Source organism: Coffea arabica, chromosome 9c (genome assembly GCF_036785885.1).
Source record: "Coffea arabica cultivar ET-39 chromosome 9c, Coffea Arabica ET-39 HiFi, whole genome shotgun sequence".
NCBI classification, from domain to species: Eukaryota; Viridiplantae; Streptophyta; class Magnoliopsida; order Gentianales; family Rubiaceae; genus Coffea; species Coffea arabica.
In genome coordinates, this window is record NC_092326.1 from 39,888,833 (window position 1) to 39,908,381 (window position 19,549).

General features: G+C 35.2%; 3 protein-coding genes across 5 annotated transcripts; 2 read left to right on the plus strand and 1 right to left on the minus strand.

The window, feature by feature from the left end:
• The first annotated feature begins 688 nt into the window (after positions 1-688).
• LOC113708789 (serine carboxypeptidase-like 20) lies at positions 689-4,422 on the plus strand. Of its 2 annotated transcripts, none has more exons than XM_072064310.1 (14): positions 689-894; positions 1,003-1,148; positions 1,307-1,383; positions 1,511-1,621; positions 1,736-1,838; positions 2,053-2,090; positions 2,185-2,293; positions 2,591-2,664; positions 2,816-3,076; positions 3,196-3,261; positions 3,368-3,480; positions 3,575-3,688; positions 4,041-4,095; positions 4,227-4,422. In XM_072064310.1, exons 1-14 carry the CDS (start codon positions 749-751, stop codon positions 4,308-4,310), a joined length of 1,497 nt encoding a protein of 498 aa, XP_071920411.1. In that variant the 5' UTR covers positions 689-748; the 3' UTR covers positions 4,311-4,422. The 2 variants fall into 2 exon arrangements, with proteins under 2 accessions (XP_071920411.1, XP_071920412.1); XM_072064311.1 differs by having other exon boundaries at positions 4,050-4,095.
• A 2,520-nt stretch (positions 4,423-6,942) lies between these two features.
• LOC113708771 (serine carboxypeptidase-like 20) lies at positions 6,943-11,116 on the plus strand. Its single transcript, XM_027231368.2, has 14 exons — positions 6,943-7,088; positions 7,248-7,393; positions 7,534-7,610; positions 7,713-7,823; positions 7,941-8,043; positions 8,148-8,185; positions 8,292-8,396; positions 8,988-9,065; positions 9,308-9,553; positions 9,673-9,738; positions 9,880-9,992; positions 10,308-10,421; positions 10,868-10,913; positions 11,033-11,116. The coding sequence occupies exons 1-14, from the start codon at positions 6,943-6,945 to the stop codon at positions 11,114-11,116; spliced, it is 1,473 nt and encodes a 490-aa protein (XP_027087169.2).
• Positions 11,117-12,088: 972 nt separating this feature from the next.
• Positions 12,089-18,119, minus strand: LOC113708770 (probable protein phosphatase 2C 33). 2 transcript variants are annotated; one of them, XM_027231367.2, is made up of 6 exons: positions 16,326-18,119; positions 14,627-15,022; positions 14,429-14,546; positions 13,084-13,307; positions 12,474-12,972; positions 12,089-12,359 (listed from the first exon to the last, which is right to left on the minus strand). In XM_027231367.2, the coding sequence occupies exons 1-5, from the start codon at positions 16,575-16,577 to the stop codon at positions 12,481-12,483; spliced, it is 1,482 nt and encodes a 493-aa protein (XP_027087168.2). In that variant the 5' UTR covers positions 16,578-18,119; the 3' UTR covers positions 12,089-12,359; positions 12,474-12,480. The 2 variants fall into 2 exon arrangements, with proteins under 2 accessions (XP_027087168.2, XP_027087167.2); XM_027231366.2 differs by having other exon boundaries at positions 12,089-12,972.
• Positions 18,120-19,549: the final 1,430 nt, after the last annotated feature.

Here is a 19,549-nt window from a genome sequence, read left to right on the forward strand (position 1 = left end):
AAGGGATTATGCAGAAAAGCGCTAAATCACCGGGGGAGGGGTGTGGGGGGGTAAAGTATAATTTTCCCAATGAAAAACTTGTGTAGGATATGAGAACAGAAACTTCTCTGCTGTTCAGTATTTTCGTTTCTTTTCTTTTTTTCCCCCTAGTTTTCTTTTTGCGATTCATGTGATATTGCTTACCACAATTGACCAATGTACAAATCACAAGCTATCAGCAGCACTATAGGTGGATCCGTTGCTATTTTGTGGAGCCATTGCATCCATTCATCTTAAATGGGCTAAAAAACAGATAACTCTTACTTTCTGTTACATAACATAAGTGTCAATTACCTACGCTCTCGTGTCTTTCGATCTTAGGTAATACTTTGCTCTAGAGGCTCAAATAATGAGGTTAATCAAGGATATACATTGGATGCTGCATCAATCTTGTAAATCTTAACAAACTTAAAGGATCATTTACTTATTCCCCTTGACAGATACTTAACTTAAATGTTCTGTCAGGTCCTCCTCATCCTGTAATTGTTGTTGAGCATTATTTTGGACACACTTCATTTACTTCCATGTCCTTTTCAGTCATTGCAAATTGCTCATGTATTGGCAACTTCTTGGCTTCTTTTTCACATCCTTTCTCTTTGATGCTGGTGTTGTCATTTTCTTTGCATTCTTAAAACCTTACCATATTATATATACACTAGCGTGTCACAGTCTTTCTCAGTGCAAGAAACACATTATCTTCTTGTTGGCCATGGCGTTCATCAGCTATTTCCTCTTCAGCATGTTAGCCAGTCGCTTGCTTCTGTCATCTAGTCCTGTTGAAGCAGCTCCGAAAGATGCTCTAGTCACAAGCCTCCCTGGATTTAATGGCGCTTTCCCTTCAAAACATTACTCTGGGTATGTTTTTTGAACTATATATGTAAATATCTCTCTCATTTCTGGTTTAATTGTTAACATGCATCGTTTTTCTTGATTTATATGACATGCAAATTCAAATGTGTAAAGGTATGCGACAATCGACTCGGCTACTCCGAAGCACCTCTTTTACTACTTTGTCGAATCAGAAAGAAATCCATTGAAAGACCCTCTTGTCTTATGGCTCAATGGTGGACCTGGCTGCTCTAGCTTTGATGGATTTATCTACGAACATGGTAATCTCTTCTTCCGAACATTACCAGTTATTTTTCAATCTTATTGATGAAACAAAGATTCAGTGGGGGTGTCTATGCTTTTTCCATGCACTTGCACTTGTACTAAATCAATTTTCCTTCACAAGAAATGGTGATCATTCAAAATTAATTCCCTGCAGGACCCTTTAACTTTGAAGCACCAAAGAAACAAGGGGAGTTGCCTATATTGCATCTCAATCCATCTAGTTGGTCTAAGGTGTGATTTGATTTTAATGATCTGATCGACTTATAATTTTTCTTTCTGCAATTTGCTCAGTACCTCACAACCTTGTAATCAAAATTTATTTTATACGTAGCTATTACATTTCTGAGCCGCCTTGCAGGTCTCAAACATCATCTATCTAGATTCTCCATCAGGGGTTGGGTTTTCATACCCAAATCTTCCAACTGGAGATCTACAAACAGCCTCTGATACTCATGCTTTTCTCCTCAAGGTGCAATTTGATCATTAAGGTTTCATTTCCTTAATACTTCATTATTTATGTGCAAAGATACAGAATTTGCTTCTGACAAATCATTTACTGGTTGGGCTTGAATGAAATGATCAGTGGCTTGAGCAATATCCAGAGTTTCAAGCAAATCCATTTTATATCAGTGGAGAGTCTTATGCTGGCATTTACGTGCCAACTCTAGCATCCGAAGTGGACGAAGGTATCCTTATATATATCTAGTAAACAAACGCACGCGTGCGTGCGTGCGCGCACACACAACACACATTCTGCATATGCATATTCGCTTTTGGATGTCAGCTCCCCTTCCCCTTAAATTAGGTTAGAACAGGTTATATAAATGTTATCGTTGCGACCAAAAAAAAAATTGGCATTGGGGCTTCATCATGAGATGGTTTTCTTTTTCCTTTCTGCAGGAATCAAAGGTGGTATTAAACCGAAAATCAATTTCAAGGTAGGCCAAAATGGCTCAACATTTTGATGGGCTGTGCTTTAAATATTATCACCGTCTGTGTAGAAAATTAATTCCATTGCAACATATGATACAGGGCTACATGGTAGGAAATGGAGTTTGCGAGTCTAAGTTTGATGGAAACAATGCTTATGTTCCATTTGTACATGGGATGGGCCTCATCTCTGAAAGTGTTTTCAAGGCAAGTAATAAAACAAGGTTGACTTAATTAGTATGCCACAATTAATTAATTCCAGCAGTTTTCTTGTCCTTTCTAAACAGTTAATTTCTTGTAAGACATGATTCTTTTATGTATTAGTACATTTTTTGGGCAAAAAAAAAAGGGGAAAGTATAGAAGAAATCACCTCATTGCTGTGGATTATCAAATCAAGCAACAGATTATCAGCAAAGTCTGAGATGTTAAATTCTCATAGCAATTGCAGGAACCTAATCTTTTTCTTCTTCTTTCTTTTGGTTTAACTCTTGGCCGGGTGACAGGAAGCTGAAGCTAATTGTAAGGGGGACTACGATAGCGAAGACCTTCCTTGCCAAGCAACAATCTCACACATCGACGGCGTGAGACGTCTTTCCCTGCTAAATTATATATGATCTAGCTTTAGAGCACTAAAAAAGATTAAGCTTATACGTGAATTAATTAAGGTGAATTAAAAGTTCTTGGCTACCCTAAACATGAATTGATAATTGGTTGTGTGATCATGATGACCAGCTGGTCAGCGGGTTGAACATATATGATATACTGGAACCATGCTATCACAACAACAAAATCCCAGAAACAACGTCCACAGACAATACAAGCTTACCAAAGAGCTTTCAAGAACTGGGAAAGACTGACAAGCCTCTGCCGGTGAGAAAGAGGATGTTTGGTCGTGCATGGCCTTATCGAGCTCCTGTGAGAGATGGGATTGTTCCGTCATGGCCACAACTAACTCAATCACTCCACGCCCGAGGAGTTTCCGTCCCATGCATAGTGAGTTAATTCACACACACACAGATATATATATAGACACCAAACTCACCTAAAAAATTCCTCCAATGTGTATTTTCTTCAAAATGATGTGAACAAAAAGATTTCTTGGAAAAACGCAGGATGATGAAGTAGCAACTGCATGGCTGAACAATGAAGCTGTGAGGAAGGCAATTCATGCTAGTCCGGTACATGCAAACATATATACTACTAGCTAGATTAATAAATATGATCCAATTGTCTTGGATGCTTTTTTTGTTAATCTTGTGAACTGGGACATGATTAAATCCTCAGGAGAGTGGGAGTTGGGGGGTATGCAATGCCCTTTCATACAATCATGATGCAGGAAGCATGATCCCCTACCACAAAAATCTTACATCCGCAGGATACCCTGCTCTCATTTACAGGCAAAAATCACCCTAGTTTTATTGCATTTGATCAATTTCTTCAATAAAAAGTCTGGTGCATTGAGAAAAACAACATGCAAATTTTTTTTGACAGTGGGGATCATGACATGTGCATCCCATTCACTGGAACCCAAGCCTGGACTGCCTCCCTCGGCTATGAAGTTGTGGACCAATGGCGACCTTGGCTATCTAACGACCAAGTTGCCGGGTATTAATACCTTCAATTCTTACCATTTTATTAAAATCAAACCCCCTTTTTTTTTTTTTAAGGATTAGAGATTTTCTTTAATTATTCCTTCTCAAAATAAATTTAATGTTTTTTGTTAATTATTTTGGTTAGTTTAAGTCTAATTGCCTATACAAAAAAAAAGTGGCTGTTATCATTAATTTGTTTCTTGTGATCTTTCAATTTCTGGTATCTGGTCTTCATGCCACTCCAAAGAGGCCTATAAAGCTGAAATGTATTTACACAAAAAATTATCATCCAGGGAGGAGGTTTAATGTAGGATTTAAATGCTGAAATCATCCAAAACTAACGAAGACATGTATGTGTTGCCTAGCTATTTCAGGTATTTACAAGAATATGCCCATAATCTGACTTTTCTCACAGTAAAGGTATAAATTTGTGGATTTTTATTTTGTTTCCCTTTCATTTAATTAAAAAAAGCATAATTATAATGCTGATTCAAATTCTTCCAAATTCATATTTCCAACTAATACCATGCACGGATTATCAATTCATGTAGGGGTCTGGACACACTGTACCGGAGTACAAGCCAAGGGAGTCATTGGACTTCTACAGCCGTTGGTTGCAAGGACAAAAGATTTGATGTGCCCATCAACATGGGGTTTTTGATTGTATGGAAAATCATGATGGATCTCTTCTCTGGAACATCAATTGTTGCAATAGCCCAAAAAAAAAAAAAAAAAGAAGAAGAAAAATGATGTAGAAAATTCATTTGTGTCCAGAGAAAAAGAAAAAGAAAAAGAAATTGTAGAAATGAAATGTATGTATACCAAATGAAAAATGAGAAAAGATATCATGACCAAATTAAGAAATCCTTCTTGTTCCATCCATTAATTGTTCTTGGCTTTTTTGTTCCTTCTGCAGTGCATTTCTGACCCCTTGAATACCTTTTTTTTTTTTTAATTTTGCGGGTAACAATAGCATTATTGATTACTAAACAAAAAAATATATATATGTGAATTGGATAATGAAAGAATGAATAATAAAATTTAAAAAAAAAACTCAAACATTATGAACACAAATGAATGCACAAGGAATTCTTTGCTAGAATTTGAAAGAAAAAAACTAAGAAATCTTCTTTCTTGAGGGTGTTTGTTTTATGAGTTCACCTATAAACAATGACCGTAAAATCACAACATGATAAATATAAATATGAAAATGTCTAAAATGACTATTTGTCATGATACTAGAAGTCTATTTTTTTAAGTAGGTGAAAAATGGTAGAGCATTATAGATAGGCCAGTTATTTCGGGCTGGACAGGCCCGCATTGTTGGGCTACAAGCAAGTTCTGGGATTTGCTACGGATCGGGTTGCCGACATTACTTGAATGAGGGAAAGCGGTAGATTTGGAGACAAATTAAATTAGGCTTATGCTCGCTCGGATTGGGATCCTTTTTTGTTACGTCTCTCCAATCACGTATTGTATTCTTAATATTTGGCTTAATTATATACTAGAAGTTATATTCTTAAATTTTGGAAAAATTTTATTTTTTCCTATGATTCATTTTTTTCTTTATTTATAACAAATTTCAATCGACATATTTTGATTTCCTACCTTTTTTATTCTTTTTTTTTTTTTAACAATTGATTTCCTTCCTTTTTCACTTCCTTATTTATGGCAACATTTAATCAATTTACTAATTTTTGCCTTATATACGTTTGTGTTAATTATGCCTTACTAAATCTCTAGCTACCATCACATTTTGTTTACTTCTCTCCAATCACATTTTATACTCTTATTATTTGGCTTGATCATATGTTACTTATCGTTACTATATTTAGACAAATTTTAATTTTTCTATAATTGATTACTTCTTTATCTATAACAAATTTCGATCGACATATTGATTTTCTACTTTATACTATATGTTTTCCTTGATTTTTTTAAATTTATCTAGAAATCCATAGTTTTGAACGCTGTTAAATTCTTGTTTTGATAGGTTATTAAGTTGGATGCTTCGAACTTCTACCAAGTAGATTAACTATCTTTTCACTACGTGAATATATATTTAATGTTTTTGTTCTACCAAGGTGTTTTTTTTTTTCTTTTCCTTTTCTGGAAACAATCAATTTGCTTCCTTGTTTATATAGCAACTTTTGATTAATTTATTAGTTTACACCTTATACACATTTATATTAATTATGCCGTACTAAATCTTTTTATCAATCAATTTATAGTTTTCCTTTTTTTTTTGGTTATTTCTCTCCAATAACGTTTTATATTCTTAATATTTGACTTGATTACAAATTAGAAGTTACTATTTCTAAAATTTGGACAGTTTTTTTTTCTATAATTTATTACTTCCTTATGTACAACAAAATTCAATCAACCAGTTGATTTTCTACTTTTTTAATTCTTTTTTCTTTTTTGGTAACAATTAATTCCCTTCTGTTTTTCACTTACTTACTTATGGCAATTATTAATCAATTGACTAATTTCACTTTATATAGATTTGCGTTTATTATGCCTTGGACAATTTTCATTCTATAATCGTTCTGCATTCCATATTAGTTTTTGAGTATTTCTAATGAGATGGATGCCAATTAGGCACTCCTTAATGTATCTAATTAAATTTTACCTAATCTATTATGTGTATATAGGCACTAACAATTATTGCCCTTCTTTGTATTTATACACTTTTCCTAATTAATCTTACTTTTCAAAAAATCTAATAGGTATAACTTAATGAGTGCCCATTAGACAGACATTTAAATTTTAGATTATGATCCATTTAAGTCGTACAATTAGTTGCACCTTTTTTTTTCTTTGAAATTTCTCCATTATTTGTAAACCTTTTTTTTTCTTTGAAATTTCTCCATTATTTGTTATGTTTTCTCCTTTGGAATCCAATTTAGTAAGAACTTATTACAGATAAAAGCTCGTTTTGATGTAAGCACAAATTTGGAAAATTTCTTGATTTTATTTTAATAATTTTTTCACATAAATGAAACAATTGCCTCCCAAATTAATTTCCTTTTTAAATTTTTTATTTGAGTAAAATAAAACTTCCTCTATCTATTAGGTTCTTTTTCAATATCTAATTGGAAAATTCAGAATCAATTAACCCTTTTTTTTTTAACACTAGTTCCCCCTTGCATGTTTTTCACTATCTAACTAGTTTTCTTTGTGTTCTTAAAACCTTGCCATATTATATATACACTGGTGTGTCGTTCTCTTTCTCCGAGCAAGAAACATATTATCTTCTTGTTGGCCATGGCGTTCTCTAGATATTTCCCCTTCAGCATATCAGTCAGTATCTTGCTTCTGCTATCTAGTCATGTTGAAGCAGCCCCGAACGCTGCTCTAGTCACAAGCCTCCCTGGATTTAATGGCGCTTTCCCATCAAAACATTACTCAGGGTTTGTTCTTTGAACTATGTACATATATATATATATATATATATATATATATATATATATATATATATATATATATATATCTCTCATTTCTGTCTGAATTGCAAACATTTCATATTCCCATTCTTGTGATAATGACGCCCAAAATTGATATGTGTAAAGGTATGTGACCATCGATTCGAATCCTCAGAAGAACCTCTTTTACTACTTTGTAGTATCAGAAGGAAATCCATCAGAGGACCCTCTTGTCTTATGGCTCAACGGCGGACCTGGTTGCTCTGGCTTTGATGGATTTGTCTACGAACATGGTATTCTTTTTTCTAACCATTACCAAATTTTCAGTCTGACTTGATGAAACAGAGAGACAGTGGGGTGTCTGGTTTTTCCATGCACTCGCGCTTGTACTAACTAAATCGATATGATGATCATTTGAGTTAATTCCTTGCAGGACCATTCAATTTTGAAGCACCAAAGAGTCAAGGGGAGTTGCCCATTTTGCATCTCAATCCATATAGTTGGTCTAAGGTGTGATTTGATTTCACCATCCAATCAGGGGCTTTTTTTCTTTCTTTCTTTCTGGGTAAACTCAAAATCTTGTAACTAAAGTTTTTCTGAGCCCTGCCGCAGGTCTCAAACATCATCTATCTAGATTCTCCATCAGGGGTTGGGTTTTCATACCCAAATCTTACCACTGGAGATTTTCAAACAGCCTCTGATACTCATGCTTTTCTCCTCGAGGTACAATTTGAACACATAGATTCCATTTCCTTGAGACTTCATTACTTGGGTACGCACCAAGATATAAATTTTCTTCCAACAAATTAATTAGTTCCTGTACTCGAATGAAATGATCAGTGGCTTGAGCAATATCCAGAGTTTCAAGCAAATCCATTTTATATGAGTGGGGAGTCTTATGCTGGTGTTTATATACCAACTCTTGCAACTGAAGTGGACAAAGGTACCCTCAAATGTATATGTCCATCACACACATAAAACACACACACTTGTATTGTATCTGTGCTTATTGGCTTTGGGAATGTGTCACACTTTTCTTTTGTGCAGGAATAAAAGCTGGTGTTACACCGAGAATCAATTTCAAGGTATAGGCCATATTGGTACACAAAATTTTGATGGGCTGTGCTTTAATGAATTGATCATCATTTGTGTAATAATTAAATTGATTCCATTCCCATCTGACTGATACAGGGTTATCTGGTAGGAAATGGAGTTTGTGATCCTAAATTTGATGTGAACAATGGTTATGTTGCATTTGTACATGGAATGGGCCTCATCCCTGACAGTCTTTTCAAGGCAAGTAATAAATTAAAACTAGGTGGAAATATCAAATATGAAACTAGTAGGACTATTTTAGTGCCAACATTAATTCCGAAAGTTTTCCTTTCCTTACAATAACATTCAATTTTTTTTTCTATTATTATTATAAAATAATATTTAGTTCTCTATATGATAAGGTTGATGTGTTGAACGTATCCATATTTTGTCAAGTGAACTATCTTTTTTTTTTTTTTCACTACATGGACTTCTTTAATATATATATATATATATATATATATATATATATATATATATATATTTGAAATTTTTTTTTGGTAATAATTAATTCTCTTCCTATCTCACTTCCGTATTTATAGTAACTTTCAATCAATTTATTGATTTACACCTTATATATTTTCGTATCAATTATGCCTTGCTAAATCTTTTTATCAATCGAGTTATAGTTTTCCATTTTTAAAATCTTTCAACAAATTATGTGCAATTCCATTCAAACTGGTTTAAATTACAACTAACACCCAGATTATCAACACAGTCTGAGATATTAAATTCTCATAGCAATTGCAGGAAGCTAAAGCTGTTTTTTTTTTTTTTCCCCCTTGGGCACAGGAAGCTGAAGCTGCTTGCAAGGGGGACTACGATCACCAAGACCCTCCTTGCAAAGAAAAAGTCTCACAAATCGACAACGTGAGATGTCTTTCCCTACTTATAATAATCATCTTTTAGATCATTAAAAGAGATTAAGCTAATACATCAAATAACTGGAGGATGATTGATTAATGACAAAAAATTAAACTTCCCTAAAGTTAACCATTTATCAAATTTGATGATTCATTGATTATATAAAAAAAAGGCTATCATTGATTAAGTTAAATTAAAGCTCTTGACCACCCTAAACTTGAATTGATTGGTTGTGTGATCATGATCAGCTGGTGAGCGGGTTGAACGTATATGACATACTGGAACCATGCTATCACCAAACAACGTCCACAAAGAACACAAGCTTGCCAAAAAGCTTTCAAGAATTGGGAAAAACTGATAAGCCTCTGCCGGTGAGAAAGAGGATGTTTGGTCGTGCATGGCCTTATCGAGCTCCTGTGAGAGATGGGACTGTTCCATCATGGCCACAATTAACTCAATCTCTTCAAGCCCAAGGAATTTCCGTTCCATGCACGGTTGAGTTTAATTACCTCAAAACTTCCTTGAATGTTCATACATGTCCTTTTGATTATGTTTAGATTACGTACGGTGAAAGAAATTAAGCAGTACATGGGATTTCTTGATCGAAGTACAGAATGATGAAGTAGCAACGGCATGGCTGAACACTGAAGCAGTGAGGAAGGCCATTCATGCTAGCCCGGTACGTACAAATACATGGCTAGCTGCTAGATTACATCTGATCAAACTGTCTTTGATATTTTTATTTTGTACAAGTCTCGAGCGGTAATTAAATAGATGGTTTTTGTTACTCTTCTGATGATATACATGATTAAATCCTCAGGAGAGTGGAAGTTGGAGCCTGCGCAATTACCTTGCATATAATCATGACGCAGGAAGCATGATTCCCTACCACAAAAATCTTACATCTGCTGGATACCCTGCTCTCATTTATAGGTAAAAATTTAAAGCCTATTAATTTGCACACATGCTGAACTTGAATGGGCGGTATATCTTGTCACAAAAAATTGTAGACCCCTTGATTTGTGTATTTCCGGACGAAACTGGATTATTTTCCAAGAATAAAGAAAGTAATTTAAGAACTTAATAGTTAGTAAGACCATAAATAAAAGTTTGGGCATATAATATCTATGCCAAAAAAAAAAAAAGAAAGAAACTATGCCAAACCCTTTTCCAAGTTATCTTTTTCCATTTCAAAATTTCTAGATTTGAAAGTCTTTTGTACTGACAAAACTTGTATATTATTCACAGTGGGGATCATGATATGTGTATCCCATTCACTGCTACTGAAGCATGGACTGCCTCCCTTGGGTATCCAGTCGTGGACCAGTGGAGGCCTTGGCTATCTAACGATCAGGTTGCTGGGTACGCTTCAAAATTCTTACCATTTGTTTATGATTGATTTGGTTTTGAGAGAGAATTCATCTTTCATTGTTCCAATTGAATCTTGGGAAACTGTTGGTGAAGATCTATCTTCTGCGTTTAAATACAATTCAACAATAAATCAATAGGTTATAAACTAACCTTTTTGTTTCAACTGATTATCTTCATTCCTTCTCAAGATAAATTGATAACATGTGTTAACTTTCCAAAGACATTTGGTTACTTGATGCTTATACGAAGGACCTTAAAAGCAAATGTAATTTCAAAACAATTATCCTCTAGAGAGGTTCAATCATCAATGTAGGATATGGCAGGAGTCAATTTTATTGACTGGCAAAACAGGTTTCTGCCATGGTTTGTCACAAATTTTTGCCTTGTCATTTGATGAGGAAAGTAAATTTACAAAGAGGATGTGGTGCCTATTGCAGGTATCTAGTAGAATATGCCCATAATCTTACTTTTCTCACAGTAAAGGTATGAATCTGTGGACTTTATGTTTTTCTGTATTATTTGCAAAGCAATAAACATAGGAATTCTTACTCAAAATCGCCATTTTTTGTGTTTTTGTTACCACGGATTATCAATTCATGCAGGGGTCTGGACACACTGTACCGGAGTACAAGCCACAGGAGGCATTGAACTTCTACACCCGTTGGCTGCAAGGACAAAAGATATGATGGGTTATCAACATCAACAAGGGGTTTGATTACAGGGAGTTGATTTTCGGGAAGCTGTGACTATTCTTTGTTTTCTTCCTTCTGCAATGCATTTCTGACTTCTTAAATATTTTGGTAACTATAGCATTGATTACTAAACCAAAAGAGTCCACCTATAAAAAGCGATTGAAAATCACGACATTTTTAAACATAGACAGAAGCACGGAAATTCATAATATCAAGGAAGTGAGTCATCTTTTAGTCTGTTTCTGTCGCTCAAACTCGTATGTCGCTTAGTATACGATTTTTCGACAAAAAAATATGTGATTTTCCACTAATTGCATTATTAATGGTAAAAGAAGTATAAGATCCTGTTCATCAAGGTGCTTCAAGTGAAAATGTTTAGAGTAAATTAATACTACTGTCCTAATAAAATTTTGGCTGCAGATCAAACTTACGAAAATCCATGCAGAAAATACCTCTACATTTTTTTTTCTTTTCTATTTCTACTAATCATTTTGACGGATAAGAGTAATTAAGAAGCACTAATGAGAAAAAAAAAGGGGTAATTACCTAGAATTCTAAAACCAGGAAACTTTAAAAGAAGTACTCCCACCATCCCATTTTACTAGTCTTGATTTCTATTTTGTGTTATCCCAAATTATTTGTCATGGTCTTAAAAGGGAAATGAAAAAAGACCAACCTCCATTTATTTAATTTTAACCCTTCATTCAATTTTTAAAAAGAGCATTGGTTTCTGGCGACAAATGATCAAGGGATGGCGACAAATGATCAGACGTCCCCATTGGTTTCTGGCCAAAACTGGGCATATCTTAGAATAGATAGCAAAGGTCCCTTCTCTCTTCTCTTCCACATCTCTTTCCCACATATCACTATAGCACGACGAGAGGGACTTCAATCCCTCCCTTTATGACAATGAATGCAAGTAATCGTAACCACGAGAGGGAGAGGGAGAGGGAGAGAGATGACAAGTAAACAAAAATCTGCAACTTGAATTGAATTAAAGCTTCCATTACCACAATTATTCCCAACATGACAGTAGTGTAAAAAACATCACACAAACTTTTAAGGAACAGGGAGAGTTGGATTCTACAAAATTCCAATCCTTCCCACACAAGAGAGAGAGAGAGAGAGAGAGAGAGAGAGAAAGGATGACTCCCGAGCTCCCTAATATAGCCGGGTCCACCTCTCCGGTAGAGAACAAATATGAATGGCCCTATTTTTTTTTTTTCCCTTCTTTTCTCTACAAAGAGAAAAGAAACCATAAATGAAACTAAACAGAGAGATCAAAATGAGACAAGTACTGTAAAATGGAAAAAAAAAATAAATAAATCAATTCAGACTATAGGCTTTTTACCCTTTTCTCATTTCCGCTTCTTCGTCTCTCCTGCAGCTTTCTCATCTTCCTTGCTAGGCACAAACCTTGGCAGGGTCAACAATGTATTCACACGGGACACTCCTTCAAGGGCAGACCACTCTTTTCCCACTTCCTCATATTCTGAGGCTTCCTCTTTGCTTTCTTCAGCAGCTTCTTCCTTGCTTTGTTCTTGAACAAGACTGTTGTCCGCTGCTCTAACCGTGCCAGAACGCATCAATCCAGTTGGGGTATCGAGATCTTCTTTCTTGGTGCTTACTTCACTCTGCTCTTTTGATTTTGCAGCGCAAGCAGTAGAGAAATTGTTTATATCTGAATCAAGGAAGAGGCAAACCACAGCACAGTCATCAACTTTTGAAGTTGGGTATTTGGACCTCCAAGCTCGAACTGCTGACTCGACCAACCTACGGGCAGCAGATGAACGTGCAGGGGATGAAGCCACTATATCGACTACTTCTTTGTTTGACAGAACATCCCAAATCTAAGATAGTTCAAACAAAGATGGTTCAAATTTATAAGATGGAGGAATGAGCAGGTGATCACAAAAAGGAAGCAATGAATTGATTTTAAAAATCAATATCTGATTACATACCCCATCAGATGCCACGACAATGAACTCATCCTTTTCCGTCAGACGTCTGTATGAGATTTCAGGCACGGAGATTAGACCAAAATCCTTGAGACAGAAGTCTCCAAAAGCACGAGCCATGGCTAGACCAGGAGAATCATTATTAGGCAACCAAACTCTTGCAACGTCAGGTTCATCCTGAAGGGCAAAAACACGTCCTTTACATTTGCGGATCCTCTCAGCTTCAGCTGTTAGGTCAAAGGCAAGGGCTTTTAAGATGTAAACAAAAAGGAACACTTAGATCTATCTAGAGAGATTCTCATCAAAATATCAGGATATAAAATCGTCTTACACAGAAAACATTTCGTATGACCACCTATATCTTTCCACACAAATGATCATTCATTTCCATTAGTAAAAGTCTACACAAAGGATTCAGTTATCTGGAGAGAGTGGGGGGGGGGGGGGGGGGGGGGGGGGGGAATATCAGCCCTGGTTTTCAAAATAAAATACTTTCTCAATTGCAAATATAGCTAACAGACATCTAGCTAAACTAAAAGATTCCTTCTACAAGTTCAAGTAAACCAGTATCCTCAAGATTAATGCACACAAATATAATTTTCCTGTATTGGTCTTTTACGATTATAAGGTTTTCATATTTCACATTTGGATATTAGCATCATAAATTCCAAACGTAGTTGTTTGTAGACTAAACTAATGCCTTGTGTTTGGGTGCATAAGCTTTAATAAAGGGTTCATCCAATTTCTTACTCGTCCTTGTATTCTATTCTCATGCACATGCACAAACATGCCGCATCTATGAATATATGACTTGGCAGTTTGACAACTACTTTGATTTTTCCATCCTGACATACAACTATGAGAAATTATTATGCATACATGACCAGTACGTCTGCAAGTACATACAAAAACTCATCTCCCTGCAACAACATATTCAATTTTGCAAGCATGACCCTGAAGGCCAACATACAAGATAACACAAAAATCAATTGTCAAAGTTATTGCTACCCTTGTGCCCCAATTCTGCTGATGAAGAATGTTGCAGGATATGTGGAGAACTAAAAAAAAGATGTCCTAGAAAACACGAAGATCCTAATTCTCGAGACTACAAGGTTTTTCAATCCTCCTTATAGTTACTGGGGGAGCTGAAGGAGAAAAGAATGACAAACAGTATACAACAAGGGAATGCTGAACTCTGGTGAACTTGTTCAGAAACTATATTATTGAAGGGATCAACCAAACTATCAAATTAAGAATACTGTGAATTATAATGACTCAGTATTAATGCTAGAACAAAAGAACTAATACAACAGAATAAAGGGTAAGGGAGAATGTTTGAAAGTCAGACCTGGAAGACTGGGTTTAAGATCGACAGTCAACTGCACTGCAATGAGAGAATCATTTCCATCTCTAGAAGCCAGTATGGCTCGAGAATCCCCAACATTTCCAATTACCAGATCGTCACCCTAAAGGAAACAAGGAGCAATTGTGACAAGGATGAACTTGTGAAATCTTCTAGCAACAGTGCACCTATAGAACAGAGTACCTGTTTCACTAAGGTAACTGCAGTTGTTCCACTGCAGAAGCAATCAATATTCGTATGCATTTTAAGTTCCCTATCCATGACCTTGAAAGCCTTCATGAATGACTCCTTCAATGTCTGAAAGACCTCTGGGTGCTTTTCTGCATCTTCAACACCAATAGATACTCTTGCTTCTTCATCAACAGATACAGAAGAATAGGACGTATCTTCAGAGTTCATGCTAACTGTCCTATTCTGGCTGATCTCTCGAAGAACATCATCATTCTTAATATTGACTTCCCAATGTGCACTCAGTTTCAAGGGAAGACAATCTCTCACACGTTTGGCAACCATATGACCATAGGGTCCGTGGCCATCAAAAACACCACAAAATACTGTGTCTGTTCTTGAACCAAAATTCTATAATCCAATTTTAGACAGAAATATTAGCAACTTGAACTCTTTAGAGGCCAAGAAAAGATGAACGGTATCTAAACAACTGTCAGAAAAAACACTTAATTATCATATAAGAGAACATGAACAAAATCAATTGTTAACAAAGTATTCAAAAAATGAAAAAGTAGTGCCTATTGTTTTGGTCATTCAGAAAATGAGAACAAGAAAACAAGTGATGAAAAACAGTTTTGAGTACTTAAAACAAAAGGGAAAAAAATGGTTATTTCAAGTATCAAACAGTTCACAATCTACCACTATATGTACCATCGCATCTATGAATCTATGCAAAGCACATAACTACCTCTTCAGCAACCCAAATAGATAACATATCAAGCTATATGTTTTAAGCTTATTCTGGACGACCTACTATAATTAAGTACCTACCAATCAAAAAGGAAAGTGCACCAAAACAAAAGTACATGCTAGTAGATTTATGACGTAGAAGAATCAAGTAAGATGCAATCAAGATGAAGTTCCTGAAAAGAACAAAAAGAAGTTAGCATGCATGACAAGAATCTATGAAGTTTAAGAACATAATATGCTCAAATTTAGCTAGAACAAGCATCACTGGGGAAGAACCATCAGCTATAGCTAAATATTAAGGAAAACCAACATTCTTATTGCTCAACCGATGGCTGAGAAAAGACAACTGTTCACAATGCACCAAATTTGGCCACTCTAAAACATGATTTTGTGATGAAACTCAAGATTTGGCCAACCCCAGAAGAAAAATATGGAAACACGTTACAAAATAATTGAGATAAGACACAATGCCATGTAATAGTGAACACCAACAAAGCAAAAGCAAGGTATCTAAACAGAGAAATTTCAAATTGCAATCTCATTCAATCTACAGAAACTATGGATCACATGCCCACATCATCCAAGAACTGATCAAGCTTGAAACTATTACTGATTAATCTTCTGCAAAAGGGACACTTGGCTGTGGACAACATAAGCCATCACCTAAACAACAATAGACTACTACAATCTAGTAACCACAAATTCTTGGCAGGGTAACAGCAGAATTAAGTTAAACTTAATCAAGAACAATTACATTGACTGACTAAAATAAAAGAACAATACAGAGTTAATTGATCCAAATAAGAACTAGAATCAACTTTGTGGTAGTCCTATACCGATACACAGATAGCATTAATGATTTGATGATCATGAAGGATCACCAAACTGATGCTCAACAATCTAGCATCCAATTTTTTTGTGACCACCCAAAAGAGTATGATGAGAGTGTGAATATGAAGCATACCTCCCAAACAATCATAGCATCTTGATTGGTTCCTTTCTTGCCTTGCTGAGTAAAGAGTGATGCTACCTCACTTGACCCATTCAAGAACAATCGTCCCGGAATTCTATGCAACATTTCTTCTCTTTTGTAATCAAAAGAAGAATTCCGGGACACTGGTCTCCGTTTCAAGCTGCCCTTCCTCTTCCTACCCACCGATGAGGTTGGAGAACTGGGAAGAGGGCTCCTGCTTTCGGTGGATAAGCAGGACCCCATCCTGAGGGCCCTGATTATACTCAGCAGGCACTCCAGACCAGCGAGACAGTCACAACCTTCCCTACTTTCCGTAATGGGATCCGTCCCAACTCTTTCAAGAAACCCCCCTAAATCTAGTCCAATCCAGCAACCACTTCCCAGTTTCACCAGATGTTTAGTCCACACAAACACAATTCACCTTGTTATTCAGCACAATCATCAATAGTCCAATAAGAATGCAATCCACTATTACCCCAATAAGTAAAAACTCAGAATCTTAATCCAGCAACAAAAGCAGCTGCTTCCAACTCGAAAAAAGGAATCCACCTTTTATAATATCCCTTTTAATTTAAAGGGTTAACAGAATTATACCAGCAATTTGAGGAACAAGAATATCCACTAACTTTTTCTTCCCCTCCTCTCAACAAGCATTAAATAATAAAAGAAAGCTCTTTCTGAGGATAAAGCTAGAAAGGATTTGCACTAACTTTCAAACACCAGCAGATCTATATAAACAAATTCTGCACTTTCTTCATTTTTTTTTCAATATTTTACTCTTTTCCCTCCCTTATTGATAACCCCCAAAAGCAGCAGAAATGATTACCAGTGCAGAAAAATACTCAAATACAAGCAAATCCAGTACCCGTTATCCACGAATGAATCAGCCAAAATCAGTAGAAAATCAGCCTTCCCTTTTCAGATCAAGTGCAAAACCTTATCGATACATTCATCAAATACATACAAATGAAGACAGCCCAGAAAAATTCTCCGAGCAACAATTACTGATTACACTTGGCAGACAAAAATTAATTATCCAAGTACAGCTCAGCAAAACCAGAGCTTAATTGGTTAAAAAAAATATAGAAAACTAGGAGGTATATATAATAGTGTATAACCTATACAAAACCAACCATGAGCAAAATAAACGGTGGGAGAGAACCAAAAACAAAAATTTTTTTGGGGAGGGGGGGTGTGTGTTGGGGAAGGTGGGAATTTGGATGGAAGTTTCAATATGAATGGAGAGAAAGAATAGCAACGAACCGTAGAGAAAAGAGGGAAGGAGGAGAGAGAATGAAAGAAATAGTAATTAGGATCGCAATAAAAAACGGCCGATGAGACTTTTTTGTGGAGGGAGGGACAAAATAGCGAAGAAGAAAAGAGGGGCCTCTGGCCTTCGGGATGGAGGCTATTCCTTTCTTCTTTCTGGGTTGGGATCACTTTCAAAAGATCTGATATCCAATAGGGACTAGGGAGGGAGGACAGATATCCATGTATATATAGAGTTAGAGAAACAGAAGAGAGAAGGCAAGAATATAAAGGTCAAAACTTTACAATAAAGACATAAAAATGGCAGATTAGGAGATGATCGTAAAACTGCAAAGGATCAGAATGCAAAGAGCTAGGCTGAACAGTTGATAATTTGTAGCGAAATACAACGCCACTACTCCTACGTATTTACACACAGTCACACACTATATGCATGGAAAAAAGCCAGCACCATCTTCTCTGAAATTATAGGCATGTTGGGCTAATTGAAAATTGGATTTTGGGTAATTGATTTGCCTAGGACTAGTAGTGTATATTTACAAATGTGTATATGTGTATTTTTGTATATTTTTTTATTTTTGATGATGATGATGATGATGATGAGGGGAAAAGGATAAAAGAAGTGTGATGTTTTTGTGTTGTGTTGTTGGCTAGTAGCTATTGCCTATGCGCTATGAATATGACCAATTGGGAATAATTGTTTTCTTCCTCTTGTTGGAGTTTAGACGCTTTGCTTTGTTTTCTTGATAGTACGACTGGGATTGGCAAACGAGTTTTTGGAACGTTTGTTTAAAACTTTATTATATTTTACGACAGAAGTTATAGGAAAATTTTTTAAGTGTGTAAATTTTTAAATAATTTGAAATATATAATTTAAAAATTTTAACAAGTTTTTCGAGATTACTACTGTAACTAAAATTGTTAAATCAAAAACTTGTTTGGCAAACAGACGCTATTATATTCTTTCTCTTATTGGAGTTTAGATGCTTTGCTTTGTTTGCTTAATAGTAGTATATTGGTTTGCTTTTCAATTTGGTTAACCATTTTCACTTGACTCAACTATTCTTTTTATTTTAACCACAAAAAGAATATATTCCTTGTGTTTGCTCTCTTTTTCACTTTTCAATTTCCCTTTTCATCCATTATTCTTCTTTATTATTTTCACTCATGAATGTATTTATTATGGGATTAATCCGTATTTTAAAGCTTTATGATTATTAGGTGTATCCTTTTTTATGTTATCCATATCTCAGTCTCCGGTATTCTTGGTATATGAGACTTCCTCCCAGCCCCGCAAGAAAAGGAAAACCAAAAATTAGTTGTCTTATTCCCTTGCCCAAATGGATGAATCCATTATCCATTCCTCATTGAGTAATCCTTACAACTCTATAGTGCTTAATAAAATGAAAAGGGTATAAAGGATATTTCGTAAAAAAAAAATACTGCTATAAAGTTTTAAAATCGGGAGAGATTCTTAGGCTAAGAGAAGACAAATACTATACAATTATCTCACCCTATATATATATATATATATATATATATATATATGTTTTTAAGGGTAGCTTAAGATAGAGCTTTTTATCAAATTGCAAAGGGGCTTCAAATGATTCTTCCTAATTGCTATCATGTAATCATTTTCAACCCATTGGTTGAACTTCAATAGATGAGTGAATTCGTCTAAAATTTCTATGAACTGGTTCGATAATTTGCCTAATTGACAGGTTAACAAACTGGAAGTATTGGATGAAGGATTGAATGATGTTAATGGTTGGATAAGAATTATTTATCAAAATCCTATTTACTTGTATCATAAACGCATTTCTTAATATACCTTTTTATCTCACAATACATCATCAAATCGTAAAAAATACTACAATAATTATTTTAATTAATATTTCAAATAATTTCCTATCCAAACAGCCTAAATTTATTTGCTTCCTCTTCTT